Here is a 17,636-nt window from a genome sequence, read left to right as displayed (position 1 = left end):
CATGAAAACATTGACATGTGATGTAATCAATAATCATTTTGAAACGATCTTTGTTTAAAATCTATAAAGCACAGATGTTACTGATGACGTCACAGTTTAGTACCTGTACCTGATTTTTATTTACACGTATTGAACCTATCACTGCCAAATATTAAGTTGAAATTAGACTATAGCCTAGTCACACGTTTTAGTGAACGGTACCACAGTATATTTTCTCGCCAATATAATACAAACTTACAGGTGGGTATCCTCTGAAGCCCAAACATTCCGCCCTTACCGGAACAACGAGTATGTTTTATTAGACGGTATTCTACAATAGTTGGATAGTACGTAATTATGCCTCTAATCAACACAGTCATTATTCTTGAAATTAAAATACAGCATGATATTTTAGGGATACCTTCAGGACCCAACAAAGTTCTCCGTTACTAGACCTAGTGTTACAAGATTGCCCCTCGTTCGTTCACGGCAATACGTTTACGAGGGCCTGTGGCGCAGTGTGTTGGGCGTTCGGCTACTGATCGTGAGATCGAGGTTCGAATCCAACTCTCGCCGCATTGCTTGTATCCTTAGCCAAGATACTTTACTTACGTTTGCCTCTCTCCCCCAGGTGTATAAATGGGAACCCAGTTAGATCAAGACTCAACTTTGCGCTGATTACTAGCTGCATTATTGAAGTATGTTTCTGTACGTGTTTTAATCAGGAAAAAGTTATATGTTTTGTCCATTTTAGTTTGTACATTTATATTCCTTTTCTTAAGTACCAGATTGCTTATAATTACAATTTAAACAAAAATGTCTATTTCATCCAACTCTCACTTGGTCAATGTACAGTAACTGTAAATTTGCTAGAATCTCTAAAACTGATTTAGTAAATAAATATTTTCTCTAGAAATAAATGCTTGCCAACTGGCGATCTAAACAAACACTAAGCTGATTGAAATTGATTCGCAATCAACACTATGTACTTCACTGAGGCGGCTCATAGGCCTAGTGTGTGATTATATTATTACCAGCGCCCTCAAACACTCTACCAATTGACTGTTTTTCCTTATTAATATCTATAGCTGCAATATCTGTTTCCTAGACAACTGGTATTGGTTTGAGAATTGAACTAAACTGTGTGTAATATCTGATACATAAAAATGTGATTCATCACAGAGACTCTGCATCATATACTTTCAGTAGAACACACTGTGTTTGGGACACACATATTATTACGGATAAACTTTATGAAACGACCGAGGGCAGTGTTTAACGCAACAGCCAATCTGTATATTGTTTTGTTACTTCTTTTGTTTATTCTATTAACAGAAAGAACTCGCATATTACAGGATGGATAAACTATAATTTAGCGTGCTTATATATTTAGTCTCTTTAGTCTTAGTAAGGAATAGAAAGAGTTGTCGGGAAATATAACAGACGTTTCAACCCTCCCGATTTCAATTCAATTCATTTATTCATAGTCAAACACAGTAAAATATAGTACATGGTTTGAAATTATTTTTGTTTGTTCAAAGTTAAAAATTGACATAAGAATACAGAAAGGAGGTTGTTATAAAGGCCCCTTGAATGTCAGCATGATGCTGTTTGGTTACCCTCTTTAAATAAGGTTAATAAACATAAAATAAAAGGAATTGGAGCAGCTAGATCTCTGATGAATCTGCTCAAAATAGTCCAATCGATTCACTTCATTTATATAGGTCAAACACAGTAAAATATAGTACATAGTTTGAAATTATTTTCGTTTGTTTAGTTAAAATCACAAAAATACAAAAATGAGTTAAAAAGGTTATTTTATCTTTTATTGGTCTAACGTAAACAGCAAGGTTGTTATCTATAAAGCACACATTTTGAAAAAAAGTAAAAAAATGGAATTATGGTTCACTTTCTCGCCTCTTTTTGGCAGAAAAAAATAATAGGTTATACCTTAACCGACTATTATAATACGGTATATTCTACAGAGGTTTATATAACGCTGTACAATGCCAATAGTTAAATCTTTATATAGAATTATTTAAAAAAAAATCAAAATAAATGAAACAAATATTAAAAACAAAACGAAACGTAACATATAAGTAAGTAACAAATATAACTATGAGACATAAAACTAAAACACAAGAGTAAGGAAAGAATTTTTAAAGCTTACTATAATTATTTGAATTTTATATTTTTACTTATGTTCTTATTGTAAAAAAAAAAGAATTAAGAATAATTGAGTAATTGTATTGCATTTTATATATTGTAAATACTTATTTATTTATATATATACCTTTGTCGTGGGTATGTATGTATGCAGTCATGTACTCGAATATATGTACTTGTGTGTTTTGTACAGAGACATAGACCTATTGTTTGTTTGTTTGTTTTTTTTTGGTTTTTTTTTAATGTAGAGAGGAATAGTTAAAATAAAAGAAAATTATGAAAAAAGTGGATAATACATATAAAAGTATAAAGTATATATATATATATATATATATATATATATATATATATATATATATATATATATATATATATATATATATATATATATAAATCAATGATGTTGCGTAGCACTGTGTAAATTATATATAAATCATACTGTAAATTATAGAAACAGTGCTCATATTCGGAACATGATCTCATAATCGCGTCGAGCATAGCTCATTGGCGAAAGTTCCGTATTTTTTAGTTGTATGAAAAAATGTCTCTGGCGGGATTCGAACCTGCAACCTCTCGCTTACAGGGCGAGTATCATACCACTGACTTGTTATACCACTGACTTGTTAAGCCTGCACTGATTGTGAGGGCGTTTGTTGTATGAGAGAATGTATCTGGTGGGTGAAAATCTGTGATAATACCATACATGGCTCTGTGGTCTAGTGGTATGATACTCGCCCTGTAAGCGAGAGGTTGCAGGTTCGAATCCCGCCAGACATTTTTTCATACAACTAAATAATACGGAACTTTCGCCAATGAGCTATGCTCGACGCGATTATGAGATCATGTTCCGAATATGAGCACTGTTTCTATAATTTACAGTATGATTTATATATATATATATATATATATATATATATATATATATATATATATATATATATAAACAAATCAGGCAAAGAACATTAATTCTAAACCGCCCGGTGATATACTGAAATTTAATTAATTAATTTGAAACGATAAAGATGAGGAAATCTGTGAGAATGAGAAAAAGTCGCCCCAATATATATATATATATATATGACCGAATTGTTTCGATCAAATCGTACAAAAGATAAAAGAAAGGACAAGAAAATAACAGAACAGAGAATATATATTTGGATGAAGTGTAAAATCATTGTATTGATCATTTGAGAATGAAATGAATAAAATAGTGGTTAACGCCACAAAAGAGAAAAAAAAAACAGCAAGGTTGTTATGAAGGTCCCTTGAGTGTCAGCATACTGTTTGGTTACCCTCTTTAAATAAGGTTTAATAAAAATAAAATAAAAGGACTTGGAGCAGCTAGATCTCTAATAAATCTGCTCAAAATAGCCCGATCGAATATACGCTTATGGTGATCACATATACTGAGAATAATAACAGACAATTTCATTTTAAGACAATTTTATAGCGTAAAATTAAAGTCACATACGTCACACCGAAAAGGGAAGAATCTCACTTTTCCCTTATAAACATAGAATAGGAAACCAATTCTTAATAAAATTTCTATAGGCCTAATAATAGAATATTTAACTAAAGGTGTTTGCCTTTCAATTGTGAGTGATCTCAAGAATTAAAACTGAAAAGATTCATTCATTCATTGGAAAATAATGTATAAGGAAGTAACATGTAATTTTAACTATTATATTTGACTCGGACAATAATCGTAATAGCTAATATTCAGCCTGGCCGCTATCAGTACTAAACGTAGAAAATGTTTTTACGTTCTTCGTTTACTTTTATTCTTTTCTATAGCTTCGTCGTGTGTTGCCATGCAAACTCGGGTTGTCTGCACAATAATAATGATGACAGTTTGCTGTGTATCTGTGAATCTCCGCCCGACACTAATTGGTTCAAAGTCAATTGCAATGGACGTGGGCTTGTTCATTTACCTGCTAGAATACCTGAAAACACAACACATTTGTGAGTTTAAATACAAATTTACATTTTAATAGCTTAGATTTTGATACTTATATCACATGCTCGGCGTACATATTTCTTTTGAATAGAAGGATGATTTTTATAAGTTTGTATGGAACGCCGTTTTATCGATGCAATTTTCATCATCACCAATAACTTGCGTAAACTGTTTTCCTTACGTTTGCCCTTTGCTGGCACAACGAAATGAAACAAGAAAGCACAAAGGCCCGTTTATACTATCATGACAATAAACGACGATAAATAGATAAATTATAAATACTAGATGGTACGCTCGCTTCGCTCGCGTACCATCTAGGTCGTGCCCACAGATGGTTCTCGAATACACAGTAATTTCAGCGTTAAAAAACTGGCGATTTCAAATGTACAATAATGCAGGGCAATAATATATGTCGTTTACAGGAACGATTAAATAGACACTGTGATTTATGTACTCAACTAAAATTAGCACACTGGGAATTACTTCCGAAAGAGAATGTTGTCACAAAATGAGACCAATTGTTTAAGTCAAATTTAAACAAACTTAATTTGTGTTTTGTATGTAACATTATGGTTGAGAGATGGGAAAGAGGATGGGTGCAAAGAGGAACAATTTTTAAATATAGTCTTTATTTTGTAACGAAATATTAATTAACATGTTTTACAAATAATATACCACTAAACACAGTAAAACATTGCGATGTAATACTTTGTTGAAACTATCACCGTCGTAGTCGATTGAAATAGTACAGTACATGTAACGATACACTACGACGTATGTTTATATATAATGTTAAACAATTTGTGAAAACCACCTCTATTCGGGGCAAATCATAAATTCGATTTAATCGGTAATAAATATTAAATTACGGCGACTGAAAACGCTAGCTCATTATCCATTAAAAAAAATTATATCCAACCTCTGCAGCACAGATTGAAAAAAAAAAGGATCGAATTTCTGTTATGAGTATACAGTACTTTCCTTTACGACGCCTGAGGGAATAGACACTTGTGGAACGACACAGAGATTGGAATGTTCCATTCATCGCAAATCAATACATTTGTATAAACGTATATTAAATCTATCAAAATAGTATTTTTTAAAGAAAATCGGCCTGTCTTCAACATTATGATACTGTACTCGAGCTGTTCAACCGGTTTTCAGCTATTAAAAACAATTATTGTAGGAGGAGATAGGAAAATGCGAAGCCTCCTCGCATTTTTGTGGCGGGTATTTTTCAAGATAGACATCCATTAGACAGTGTATACCACGATCGGAAAACACCCCTATCTGGGGCAAATCGTTGAACCTAAATTCGTTTTAATCGTCAATAACTAATTATCTAACTTAATTTAATTAGTAAACAGGGTTACATCAGGTGGTTAAAATCAGTACCGAAAGTACGAACCAACTTTACATACCATCGAGTAAAAATTCTAAAAGTAAGGCGCGATTTACAGAATTTTGCCCTTACGTAAATGTATATATAGATACAGTTTTTCTACAGAAAACAAAAGAAATGATAACAGTTTTCATCCTGGAACTATAAAAATAACAATATATTCTGTCTTCGGTGAAATATCCAATCAAATTGACGTCATGATTAAAATCATGATAAAAAGTTATTAGTTAGATAGTATAAACGGTTATGTATATCTATTTACCGAGGTTGTTTATCGTGCAATGTCTGTACGCTGAATATTTTACTCGATTTAGGCCTATGGGTTATGTTATATAAATAACAATCAAAATAACTATAAAATATATGGGTTATGTTATATAAATAACAATTAAAATAACTATAAAAATAAGAATTCTGTCTTCGGCTATATTATATATACTTGGTTTTTTTAAATACAGGACTACAGTTTTTATAAATATAATATTACCCATGTTTTTAATTCCTGTCCATTATATTCTATTAAAACACAATGAGAACACAGGTTTAGGACAACAGAACTAGTGCGGCAGAAAATAATAGCAAACACACCAAATACGGATACTACTTACAAAGACATGTTTGGTAGAGTAACTTTCATTTAAATTTGACAGGGTTGAAAAGATATGAACATACATACCCGGAAAAGCTTTGTACAACACATAAGCAGTTTTGTGACTCCAAAGTAAACATAATAATTTTAAATTAATTGTTTGGGTCATTTTTCAAGGTATATGAACCTTTTGATTTTCTCTTATATATTATATTTCTATAATATCATCCTTTATTTTTATTTATTTTTATTTTATTTATTCGACTTCTCACTAACTCAGTGAAGGATCTACAGGTGGTTAACACCTCTAAAACGGTCCAGTCCCAATTTGCACAGTGGCTGTGTGTGACAGTGGCTGTGTTTTGTTAATTTTTTTAACTCTCCATTGAGTGGTAAAATGTTATTGATTTAAAGTAGAAAGTTAAAATAATTGTATCAATTTGTTTCTTACTCTTTTTTAAAAAGATATCTGAACAATAACAACTTCACAACTATTGCCAGCGATGCGTTACTTCGACTTTCCGAATTAAACGAAATGTAAGTTTTGAATTACATTGTTATGGTGTGCCTGAAATGTACATTTTATCAATAATAGAGACAAATGTAGGACACAAAGCTAACGTTGATGTAATACAGATACTATAATATAGACTATGACGACTGCTAGTCTATGACGTTAATTTATGCTACTGCCAAATTTGAAATTTAGGGTTTTATTCAGTTCGCTCTCTGACATGAGTACGGGTGGACGTATGACGTCGTATCAATGCAAAAGTAAATGTAGTTAAATTTAAGTTAAATTATATTACTAACTGTGAATTATCAATATTCAAAAAAAGTTTAATATCTTATTATTATTATTTACTCGTAATTCACTTTCGGGTCTAAAACCAACCTTTAAGAAGATACAGGGCTTCAAATGGCATAGCAAATAACTGCCATTTTAAATTTATGCTAATTAACCCTGTTTTTGATGTCCGATTTTGGTAAAAACAAGAAAATGTTAAGAAACTTGTTTTCCTGCAGTTTATAGATTTTTTTCAGTAGGATAATGTCATTTAAGCAGTTATACAATAATATATGACGTACCTATGACTAAGTTAAAACATATTTAATGGGAAGTTTAATGTCATCAATGCACTTAGGTCGTCTAAAACCAACCGTTCAGGACATACATGGCTTCAAAATGGTAAATGGCGGCATTTTTAATGTATGCTAATTAACCCACTATCCGATATTCGATGTTTGTTAAACTTTTGGACCATATCAACCAGACAAAACAAACAATTCTGTTGCAATTTGTTCTTACTTTGTTTTTACTGACTATACGTTCACTGAAACGTCAACGTGAGTATCCACATCTAACCGTTCATATATTTGTCGACGAGTAACAGTCGACTGTAATCCATGTGGACGTGAACGTCGTGCACATTCACTCAAATCTAAATTTCGCTACTGCTGTTTCACACTCCTTTACTAGTGTAAATAATAAAAGGGTTTTCCAGTATAGCGGGTGAAGAGCGAGTATTGAGTATCAGGTACTTATTTTAAACGCCATGTTGTAAGTTTTCCCTTTCCTGATTTTGTCTGTTACGGATCTGTCATTTAAATTAATTAATAGATTTAATGATAATGATAAAATGGTGAATATTTTCTTTTTCAGATCTTTAGATTTCAACAACTTGACTAAATTACCAAAATTTCCAAAGAAAATAACCACAATGTAAGTTATCAGCTAAATGTTGTCACTGGCCTACATTTTTCCCAACTTAAGTGTATGTCTGTTGCTTTTTAAGTAACTATACCATGGAGAATTAGTTGTTTCCCAACTGTATTTTCAAAGCATAATCACATTGGACAGAGGAGACCGGCGGTACATAATTTGTGGTCATAACTACTATTTATTATACCATCGTAATTATACATTAATTAAAACATTTAACTTTGGCATAATAATGCACTTAATGTATAATTATGTATTCTTTATTGAATATTTTCATGTTAAAGATCTGCGAGTTATAATAGGTTGAGGTGTGTCGATGGATCATTTACAAATTTACCTCGACTTGACACAATGTAAGTAAATTATTTCATCAGTTCATCTGCCATTATTTTATTATATATTATATTATATTTAGCATAGTATGAGGAGAGAGAGAAAGGTTATACTGTAGCATCAATTCAGTCAATAATTAAATAATCAATTAATTACAAATCATACCTTTTTATTTTTCGCATTTTGTAGAATATTGAATGGTAATCCTATTAGGAAGCTAACGAGGACGACTTTCCAAGGATCTTTTGTTAGAAATATGTAAGCTTTTATAAATAATAGGCTTATATTATAATTTTGCTGGTAATAAGAATTATAATAATGATAACGATAACAAAGACGATTACAAAGAGGACTGCAAAGACGATTTCAGAGACGATTACAAAGACAATTACAAAGACGATTACAAAGACGATTGCAAAGACGATTGCAAAGACGATTACAAAGACGATTACAAAGATGAAGATAATGATTATAAAGATGATTATAAAGATGATTACAAAGATGATTACAAAGGTGATTAAAAAGACGATTACAAAAATGATTAAAAAGACGATTGCAAAGATGAAGATAATGAGTATAAAGGTGATTATAAAGATGATTACAAAGATGATTACAAAGGTGATTAAAAAGACGATTACAAAGATTATTACAAAGACGATTACAAAGACAATTACAAAGACGATTACAAAGATGAAGATAATGATTATAAAGATGATTACAAAAAAGATTACAAAGGTGATTGTAAAGATGATTACAAAGAAGATTACAAAGATGATTATAAAGATGATGACAAAGATGATTACAAAGGTGATTAAAAAGACGATTACAAAGATGATTACAAAGATGATGATAATGATTATATAGATGATGATAAAAATTATAAAGATAATAATGAGAATGAGGATAATAATAATGATAATAAAGAAATTTAAAAAAATGTAGGCATAGGTACGCCTATGCAATTTAATTTAATTATAGTTTTCAGTTAAATAACAATACTATTATTAAACAAAAATCGATTGTTTGGGTTTTTTCAATCGTCGTATCAAAACTAAACTAACATTGCGTTTAAACATGGTACTTTCATTAGTTACGCACTAATAATAAAATATGTTGAATCACCCTTTGTATATTTCAGTGACATTAGTAATAGTACTCTGGAGCAAATTGAACCATTTACGTTTTCTGGTCTACAGCGTATTAACAGAATGTACGTATAATGTATAATATTTATTATTGTTTTTTTGGATAAAAAAATATTGCAAAGCAAAATTGAATTATTTGAAAAAATTAAAGTTTTTCATAACTATACGTTCAACACTTTGACGTTTTATAATGACCATCCTGTCTTTTTACACCTCCTCCACGGTGCATCATTAAAACGAAAAGTCGCTAATGTTGTACGCGCTAATGCTGACGCTTAATATCAGCAGTTTAGGTCACAATCCACTCTACATCTAGGCGGGATATCATTATATATTATGCTAAAATATTTCTTCTTGTTCGGCCTAACATATCGTCTTACTATATTATATTATTTATCATTAAGTGCATTAAGTAGGCCTATGTTTTTAAATCAGAACTTCAACTTTTATTCTATTAGACATCTCAGAGAAACTAATATTAAGGAATTGGTGGAAAACTCCTTCTTCTTTACCAGTAAATCTTTAATTGAAATGTAAGTTTTGTACCATAAACATTTTTGTTTTGGGTTGTGTAAATTACCTTAAGAGAATAACTACGTGTAAAGAAGAAAGAAACTGGCGTTTTGTTAATTTTAAACATACATTTTATATAATATATTTCGATTGAATATAATAAAAACTAACAATAACAAATGTACAAAATAAGATATTAAAAGTAATATAAATATTATGTCAAATAATGTTGATGTATAAACTTCGTGAATAGTTAGCATGTGGTTTGGACATTATCTACCTTTTCACAGATATGTTGACAATCAGTTGTTGAAATTGGCAACAGGAGCATTCGCAAATATTCCATCAGGAAGTCGAATGTAAGTTAGCTCTTCAATTTTAGAGATCTCCCTCTATTTGTTTGTTTGTGTGTGTTGTTTTTTTATTTTGTTCATACTTATATAGTATTTTATTGTTAACAGATACCTTACATATAGTCAAATTACCACGATACCAGCAAGATTGTTTGTTAATACAACTTGGTTAAACACTCTGTAAGTATTTTATTTAATTAATTCAAAATTTATAAAATAATTTACTTTAGTTTTATCAATCAAGAATATTGTGTTTTTCAATCTATTTGTTTTCAGACGACTTGAAGCTAATAAGATTGGTGATATTCATCCAGAAGCATTTAAAGATCTAATTGGTGTTTTTAGTTTGTAAGTATACATTACACCACATTCTAATATCGGTCAATATTTGAAATGGAAAAGCATTGGTTGCGTATCTTGTTTTCAAATAAACTCTTGTGGTTTACGGTTGTGTTATTACAAAAGCCAGTAATTAAATTGATCTTTATACTGCATTGTTTTCTTTTGAAGGTCTGTTTCTAGCAATGTTTTAACTGTGTTTCCTTCAGCATTGTATAACCTCCTAATCCGTGAATCTCTGTAAGTGTAACTAAGTTCGTTATGCTTTTAAAACAATATTTAAATAATACTTTATACATAGATCCTTTATCACAGAAGTTTTTAGAATGTATACATACTCGTGTTTATTTCATAATGAATCAACTTGATACAGTACAGTAATGTACCACAATCAGAACTGCGTTTATTTACCTCTGAAAATTGTTACCGTATACATTAAATACCCCTATGAGAAAAGCGAGAGGCACAGGTAAATATTGGTGTTACTGAAATGAAACGATTTCCTATACATGTCAGAATGATAAATAACAACTTATATGATATTTTATTTTCAGTCAGCTGGATAACAATCACATTTCTTCACTTGGAAATGGATCTTTATTTCAATCTAAGTATTTTCCTCAATACTTGTACCTGGATAGGAATAAAATTAAAACAATTTCAAAAGCAAGTTTTAGAGGTTGTAAAAACCTAAATATATTGTAAGTATCATCATTAATTCAAGGAATTGTGGAGTCGCGGTGAATGATAATTTGACAACCAAATCCGTAACTTCAATGACTACCGTATTTAAAAATTGTCATAATAAAGATGATGAGTATCATGGTGATGAATCTAATCGGTGGCGTAGGCTGGGTCCACTTTATTAGGCCAAGACCGGTCATTTTCAAAGTATGAGTGAGGACCCAGCAGCTCTTTTTTAAAAATGGTCTTAGCTCAGCCGGCCAGCCATGATGGGGCTGGTCCTAAACTCTAACCGTTTCAAATAAGTATAATTTCCAAGGACCTAAGCAGCTCTATTTTTCAAATTTGTTTTAGCTCAGCCCCATTTGAGGGTTCCACATTTACAAATTTCGCATCTGTCCCCCAGACAACAGCCAGCCTACGCCTCTGGGTGGCTGCGACAACAGTGACAGCTGTGACGATCACGAAAATATTAGTAAATAGAGTCAATAGATTAGAAGTTGAATATTTCTTTTTAATAGAATGCTTGACCATAATGAAATATCGTACATTGAAGATGGAGCATTTGATGATACTGATTTTGAAGTCATGTGAGTAAAATAAAATAATAATGTACTTAATAGGACATATTTACAGCGTTTGAATTGTTTATCCATTCAGTTTGGGCCATATTTAGTTTTAGTCTAATTTCTAACCTGTATTTCAAACCATTCCGTTTCATATGTAGGTCTAAAATAAAAGCTTGAAATCAGAAAAATCGAAACATCTGGTGGACTAAAATTTAAAAATTTAATAATAATTAATTTAAATACAGATTTGCAGTAAGTCTAATGTGTTTTTTGTACTTAAGTCAAATATCAAATTAGACTGACCGGGTAAAGGTTTGAGACTCACTAGAAGTTGATATTGTTGTATTTATTACTTGTAGGTCTACTAGCATTTAGTCGTGTATAATAATATCAAGCATATAGTTTTAAAAAAAATTAATATTAATAAAACCATAAATAAATTAGAAGATCATGTTGGTAACTCCTCAGGTATTTACAAAAAAATAAGCTGGAAACTATAACGAATGGAACGTTTAGAAATGGAGTAATGAAAAAACTGTAAGTAGAATGAACTTTTATTTCTACACGCTTTTCTAACTCAGATTACGTCACTCTTTAATCGTGTACACGTTAAGTATTACAAGCAAAAGAATTATTATGCCATTTGTAGACTACCGGTATAGTAATATATATATATATATGTGTATTCATACGATCTACTGCAATATTGATTTTTTCGTTATTTTACCCAATCACCGTAGTAACGTTATTAGGTCCATCAACATTTTAACAATACATCACATTTTTTTTTAATTTGTTCATTTATCAGGTACTTGTTCAATAATCCAATCACTTTTATCGAAGAGAAAAGCTTTTCTAACATGTCAAATGATTCAATTGTGTAAGTAATTTAGACAAAATAAACTATGGACGATTGCGTCCTGTGAAATGTTTTATTGTTTGGGGGGTGTAAGTTATGGCATAAATAGAATAATGTATTTAAATTAATACAATTAAAAGCCTACATTGAATTTCAGCAATATTAATTTGTATATGCATCAATACTAATATTTTTTTTTTTAGTTACTTGGACTGTGGACAATTGACGAAAATTCCATCAACTTTGTCTGGAAATACAGTAGTGTAAATACATTTGATCTTTTGGGATTTGTGTACTTTTCCATCTCCCATCCTAAACATCATTTGATATCTACTTAAAGCTTGGTTCCCACTAGAGACGCAACGCAATGACGTAGACGACGCAAGGCAAGCGAGTTGACCAGTCACAAGCCACAATAATCCATCACTTGTGATTGGTCAAATATTCCTAGTGGGAACCAAGCAATTTATGTAAGTATCTGCCATATACTATAAGGATATCATTGGTTTAAACTAGATTTGAAAATGGTTTGAGAAAGATATTACGTTTATACACACATATTTTCATTTTTAATTAATTCAGTGTTTTTGGTTTTTTATTTTCAGTAATTGTTTAACAAATAAAACTAAGATCATATTTGACTTTTTTAATTTTACTCATATAAACTATGGTATGGTATGCAACAAAACTAAAGGTATATGTGAGCCTTGTAAGCAGGGACATTATCAGTTACGCCAAAACAATGTGAAACCAGAATGCCATGCTTGTCCACCAGGTGATTTGTCAAATCAAAAAGGAATTTATAATAATAATATTAATATTAATAATAATGATGATGATGAGGATATGATCATGATTATGATGACGATGCCGATGACGACGACGACGATGATGATGATGATGATGATGAAATTAGCAACGGCTTGTTTAATATTTGTCAGATTGGTATTGTAAAGTTTTTATTTTACCCACATGTAAAAGAGATGATATACTGAAAATGTATTAATTAATTTCAAACGATAAGAACAAAATAATGTTTAATTATAGTACGATTGTATATTTTCAGGAGGATTTTACAACGATGAGTTGGGAATGAGTGAGGAAGGCAGCTGGCTTAAGAACTGCAAACCATGTCCAAATGGAAGTTTCTCGCAAAAGACTGGTGCTACTACGATTAATGATTGTCAAACATGTCCAGGTGGAACTAAGACTGACCAATTAGCATATCTCAATGCTTGTTATTGCCTTGATAACTTCCATCGTGTTGATCGATTCGGTGAATGCAAACCTTGTCCAGAAGGTGTCGACTGTGCACGTGACTTTCAACAATTGCTAACGGGCTACTGGTGGTTTTGGGGATTTGATCCAGAAAGTAAAGAAAAGTACAATAATTTTATTACGCATTTAGTTAGCAACATCTTTAATGAAAGTAATCCTGATGCTTTGAAAAATGCAAGTTACGATGGAAGATTACCTGCTGTGTTTATGTGTCCACGATCAGAAAGTTGCGTAGGGGGTATCGACGCAAATTGTTCCAGTGGTTATACAGGATGGTTATGTGGCGCATGCTTACCAGGTTATTACGAATTGTTCAACGAATGTCATAAATGTCAGAAGAGTTTCATTATGATTATTCTATTTGCTGTTATTATCTTAATAATCGCCGTTATTGGATACATAGTTTGGCGGATAGATAAAAGAAGTATCGCACACATGGGTTCTTTTTTCACTCACATGAAGATAGCTATCAATTTCTATCAGATCCTTGGCATACTATCTGAACTAAACGAAATTCACTGGCCAGAAGACTTTCAATCGGTTGGACAAAGTTTACAGTATCTCGACATTATTCGATATGTTAATCTTCTCAGTCCGGCGTGTATTTTGTCTGGTTCTTGGAATGCATATACACTTTTGTATATTGGTATAGCCACACCTTTCGTTATTCTGATATTGGCGTCAACAGTTTGCTTGCTGCTACACGTTATCAATAGATATCGTGGTGATTACACAGCTCATCGTTTAAAAGACAAATGCTTATCAATTACAATCATGTTAATGTACTTAACGTACGCAAATTCCTGTTCAAATATCATGGCCGTAGGTCCTTGGTCGATTCGTACATTTAATGTTACATCAGATGACAATCACAATCATACAAAGAAAATACTTACGTCAGACTATTCTATTATGAATTTGGAAGATAATAATGGTTCGCTGTACAATACTAACAAAAACATCGTGTTTGTTTCATTGCTATATGTAATAGGTTTTCCTCTTGCAGTTGTTGCCGTTTTGTATTGGAAATATAAACGTAATGCCTCACATAACGAAGATATTAATAGTATACGACCAGAAATTGTTGGATTAAAGTTCTTTTGTAAGCAATACAACTCACGGTTTTGGTACTGGGAAGTATTTGAGATGTACAATAAAGCAATTCTTTCACTTATCGCTAACTTCAAAGATGACGAAGCATCAAACATGTCTTATTCCTTGTTTGTAACTGTTATTCTTATTGCATTACATCTTTATCTTGAGCCAATGAAGGAAAAATCGGATCAAAGATTTCAGTTGTTGACACTGGTCTTCATAATTGTTAACTTATCGATTGGTACAATTGTTGACATGGATGATTCTTTATACACGACAGATGATTCAATTATTCTTCTTCATGAAATCAGACCATTTATTCTACTGATGCTTAACTTGTCCATCTTAGTGTTAGTCTTTGGTAAGTTTTCATTAATTACTTTAGCCTATAATCAACATGTAGGCCATTATGTGTATAATTGTAATAATACTTACTTTGTATATTATTTACCTTATGCAGCTGATTTACTGAAGAAAGTTAAAGAGAGTATTTGTGAAAGATGGACACACCAGATTGTTCCAGATCCAGAGTATAATCATGAGAGTTCTTCACAGATCTTTCTATTGAACGCCTCGTCAAGTGATGGCATATAATCAGGACTTGAAAATGTAGATTGTAAATCTATCGTTAATCTGTGTTTACCTAAATAAACACAATTACTGTATAAAAATGTCACTAGAGTATACCTACCATCATCTAATTGTTCCGTCGCACTGTAATGTGCTAATCTAATTAAACATATTTATCCCGAGATAGATTATGTATTCAGATTATCATTATCAAGATGTGCGATGTTACTTTAATAAATCGTGTTATGTATCATCGTGGTATTGTCTCAACAAAAACTTCAGTTGTAAACGCCTTTGAGCTAGAATGTTGTCATAAGCAAATTGTTTAATATGATATCTGTAAATACAATTTTAACCATTTAAGCAATATATTGTACAGTGCAGTTTTGGTTTTTGTATTATAAACAATTGTAGTCTACGAAAGTGTTATTGTTATCAGTGCAGGACTATTTTATTTAATCTTTGTTGTTATTGTGAAAAATATCTGGAGATTTCCGCAAATAGGCCTACTAAGATTACTTCTTTTCCAATGAAGTTATTTCCTTGTATGTTTTGCCTATCAATCAAAACAATAATGTTGACTCTGCTTAATAATTTGTAATTCTACGTTAGTTAATAGGATTTTATTTAATTTGTGGGTGTAAATGCACATTACCTTGTATGTATTAATCGTGATGCAATCCATGGGCGTCACCAGCATTGTAAGTAAGTTATGTTTGACGAGTGGAGAATATACTTCATTTGGTCCATCCATTTTTTATTTTGTAAATACGGTTATTTGTACCTACCTATTGCATATATAACATAACATAATCGGATGCATTATTACCTGTTTACCGGTGTTCTTTGGCCTTCCATTGCATTTTTGCCTAAATAGTATCGGTTGTTACAAAATGAATTCCATGCATATGTTTATTTCTTTAGTTTAATTAACTGAATATGAAATACCAATACTGAATTCTTCATGAAAATATTGTAATCAATAATCATTTGAATCGATCTTTGTTTAAAATCTATAAAGCACAGATGTTGCTGATGACGTCACAGTTTAGTCTCTACCTGATTTTTAATTTACAGGTGGGTATCCTCTGAAGCCCTAACATTTTGTAATGTAATTAATTTTACAAATATGATCCAGATGTTCTCTCCATGAGAAGGCCAGTTATCTTGAGACATGTTTATCAACATGAAAATAAATTTCGAAACGAAAGACTTGTTATAACGCCGAACTTGTCCCCTTTATATTGCAATTTTATCTGGCTCTGTGTATGTTACTAAAGATTATAAAAAGGTAGCCTACCTCATATTTCCATAGGCCTATTATATATATCGCCTTAAATTAAGGTTATTCACATTCATAGCCTAAACTAATAAAGCATTAGAAATCACACAGACATGCGCCATAGCAAAGGCATGTGTGCAAATAAATCTTCTCAAAATAGCCAAATCGATCGAATATACGCCTATGGTGATCACATATATTGAGAATATAACAGACAATAACATTTTAACACAATTTCAATTGCATAAAATTAAAGTCACATACGTCACACCGAAAAGGGAAGAAATTTCACTTTTCCCTTTTTAACATAGAATTGAAAACTAAAACAGAATAAAACCTCTACAATAATAGAACATTTAACTTTGTTAACTGTTTTACACTGAGTGATTATAACAATGGAACTGAAAGGAGTTACAAAATAGACTGTCATATTCATTCATTGAAAAATAAGGTAGAAAGAAGTAACATGTAATTTTATTTTATTTCCTGCATCAGATCAATATTCTATTTAAATCGTAATCTATATATTTCAATTCTTCCCGGTCAAAGTAATTTCCGGGTTTAAGATAAGTTCACCTTGCAACAACCTGGTTTCAAATATTTTCTCTCTTTTATACACAAGGGAGCAGTTCAATAATGGTAACCGACAGAAAATGTATAAGGAGAACATTATCATTCCGAGAACCATCGTCTACACTTCCTAGAGGGGGAGCGAGCGAAGCGAGCTCACCCTCTAGTAGCTGGAAATTCAGATTAAGTATATTTCTGCAGCCTGGGCGCGATAAGTAGAAAATGTTTTT

The 17,636-nt window shown here is 31.3% G+C and overlaps 1 protein-coding gene across 1 annotated transcript; it reads left to right on the top strand.

The window, feature by feature from the left end:
- Nucleotides 1-3,857: 3,857 nt before the first annotated feature.
- Nucleotides 3,858-16,968, top strand: LOC140040466 (uncharacterized). Its single transcript, XM_072086439.1, has 19 exons — nt 3,858-4,107; nt 6,559-6,630; nt 7,757-7,816; nt 8,101-8,169; nt 8,339-8,407; nt 9,288-9,359; nt 9,753-9,827; nt 10,098-10,166; nt 10,269-10,340; nt 10,437-10,508; nt 10,671-10,739; nt 11,054-11,200; nt 11,705-11,773; nt 12,221-12,289; nt 12,561-12,632; nt 12,815-12,874; nt 13,217-13,386; nt 13,678-15,345; nt 15,445-16,968. The coding sequence occupies exons 1-19, from the start codon at nt 3,899-3,901 to the stop codon at nt 15,576-15,578; spliced, it is 3,297 nt and encodes a 1,098-aa protein (XP_071942540.1). The 5' UTR covers nt 3,858-3,898; the 3' UTR covers nt 15,579-16,968.
- Nucleotides 16,969-17,636: the final 668 nt, after the last annotated feature.

This window comes from Antedon mediterranea, chromosome 2 (assembly GCF_964355755.1).
Source record: "Antedon mediterranea chromosome 2, ecAntMedi1.1, whole genome shotgun sequence".
NCBI classification, from domain to species: Eukaryota; Metazoa; Echinodermata; class Crinoidea; order Comatulida; family Antedonidae; genus Antedon; species Antedon mediterranea.
The sequence above is the reverse complement of the archived record's forward strand: the minus strand, read 5'-3'. Positions and strand labels throughout refer to the sequence as shown.

Coding starts and splice junctions, on each gene's coding strand:
- LOC140040466 (XM_072086439.1), top strand. CDS start 3,899: ATGTTTTTACGTTCTTCGTTTACTTTTATTCTTTTCTATAGCTTCGTC. Junction 8,170..8,338: donor TTACCTCGACTTGACACAAT/GTAAGTAAATTA, acceptor CGCATTTTGTAG/AATATTGAATGGTAATCCTA. Junction 10,509..10,670: donor CTAATTGGTGTTTTTAGTTT/GTAAGTATACAT, acceptor TTTCTTTTGAAG/GTCTGTTTCTAGCAATGTTT.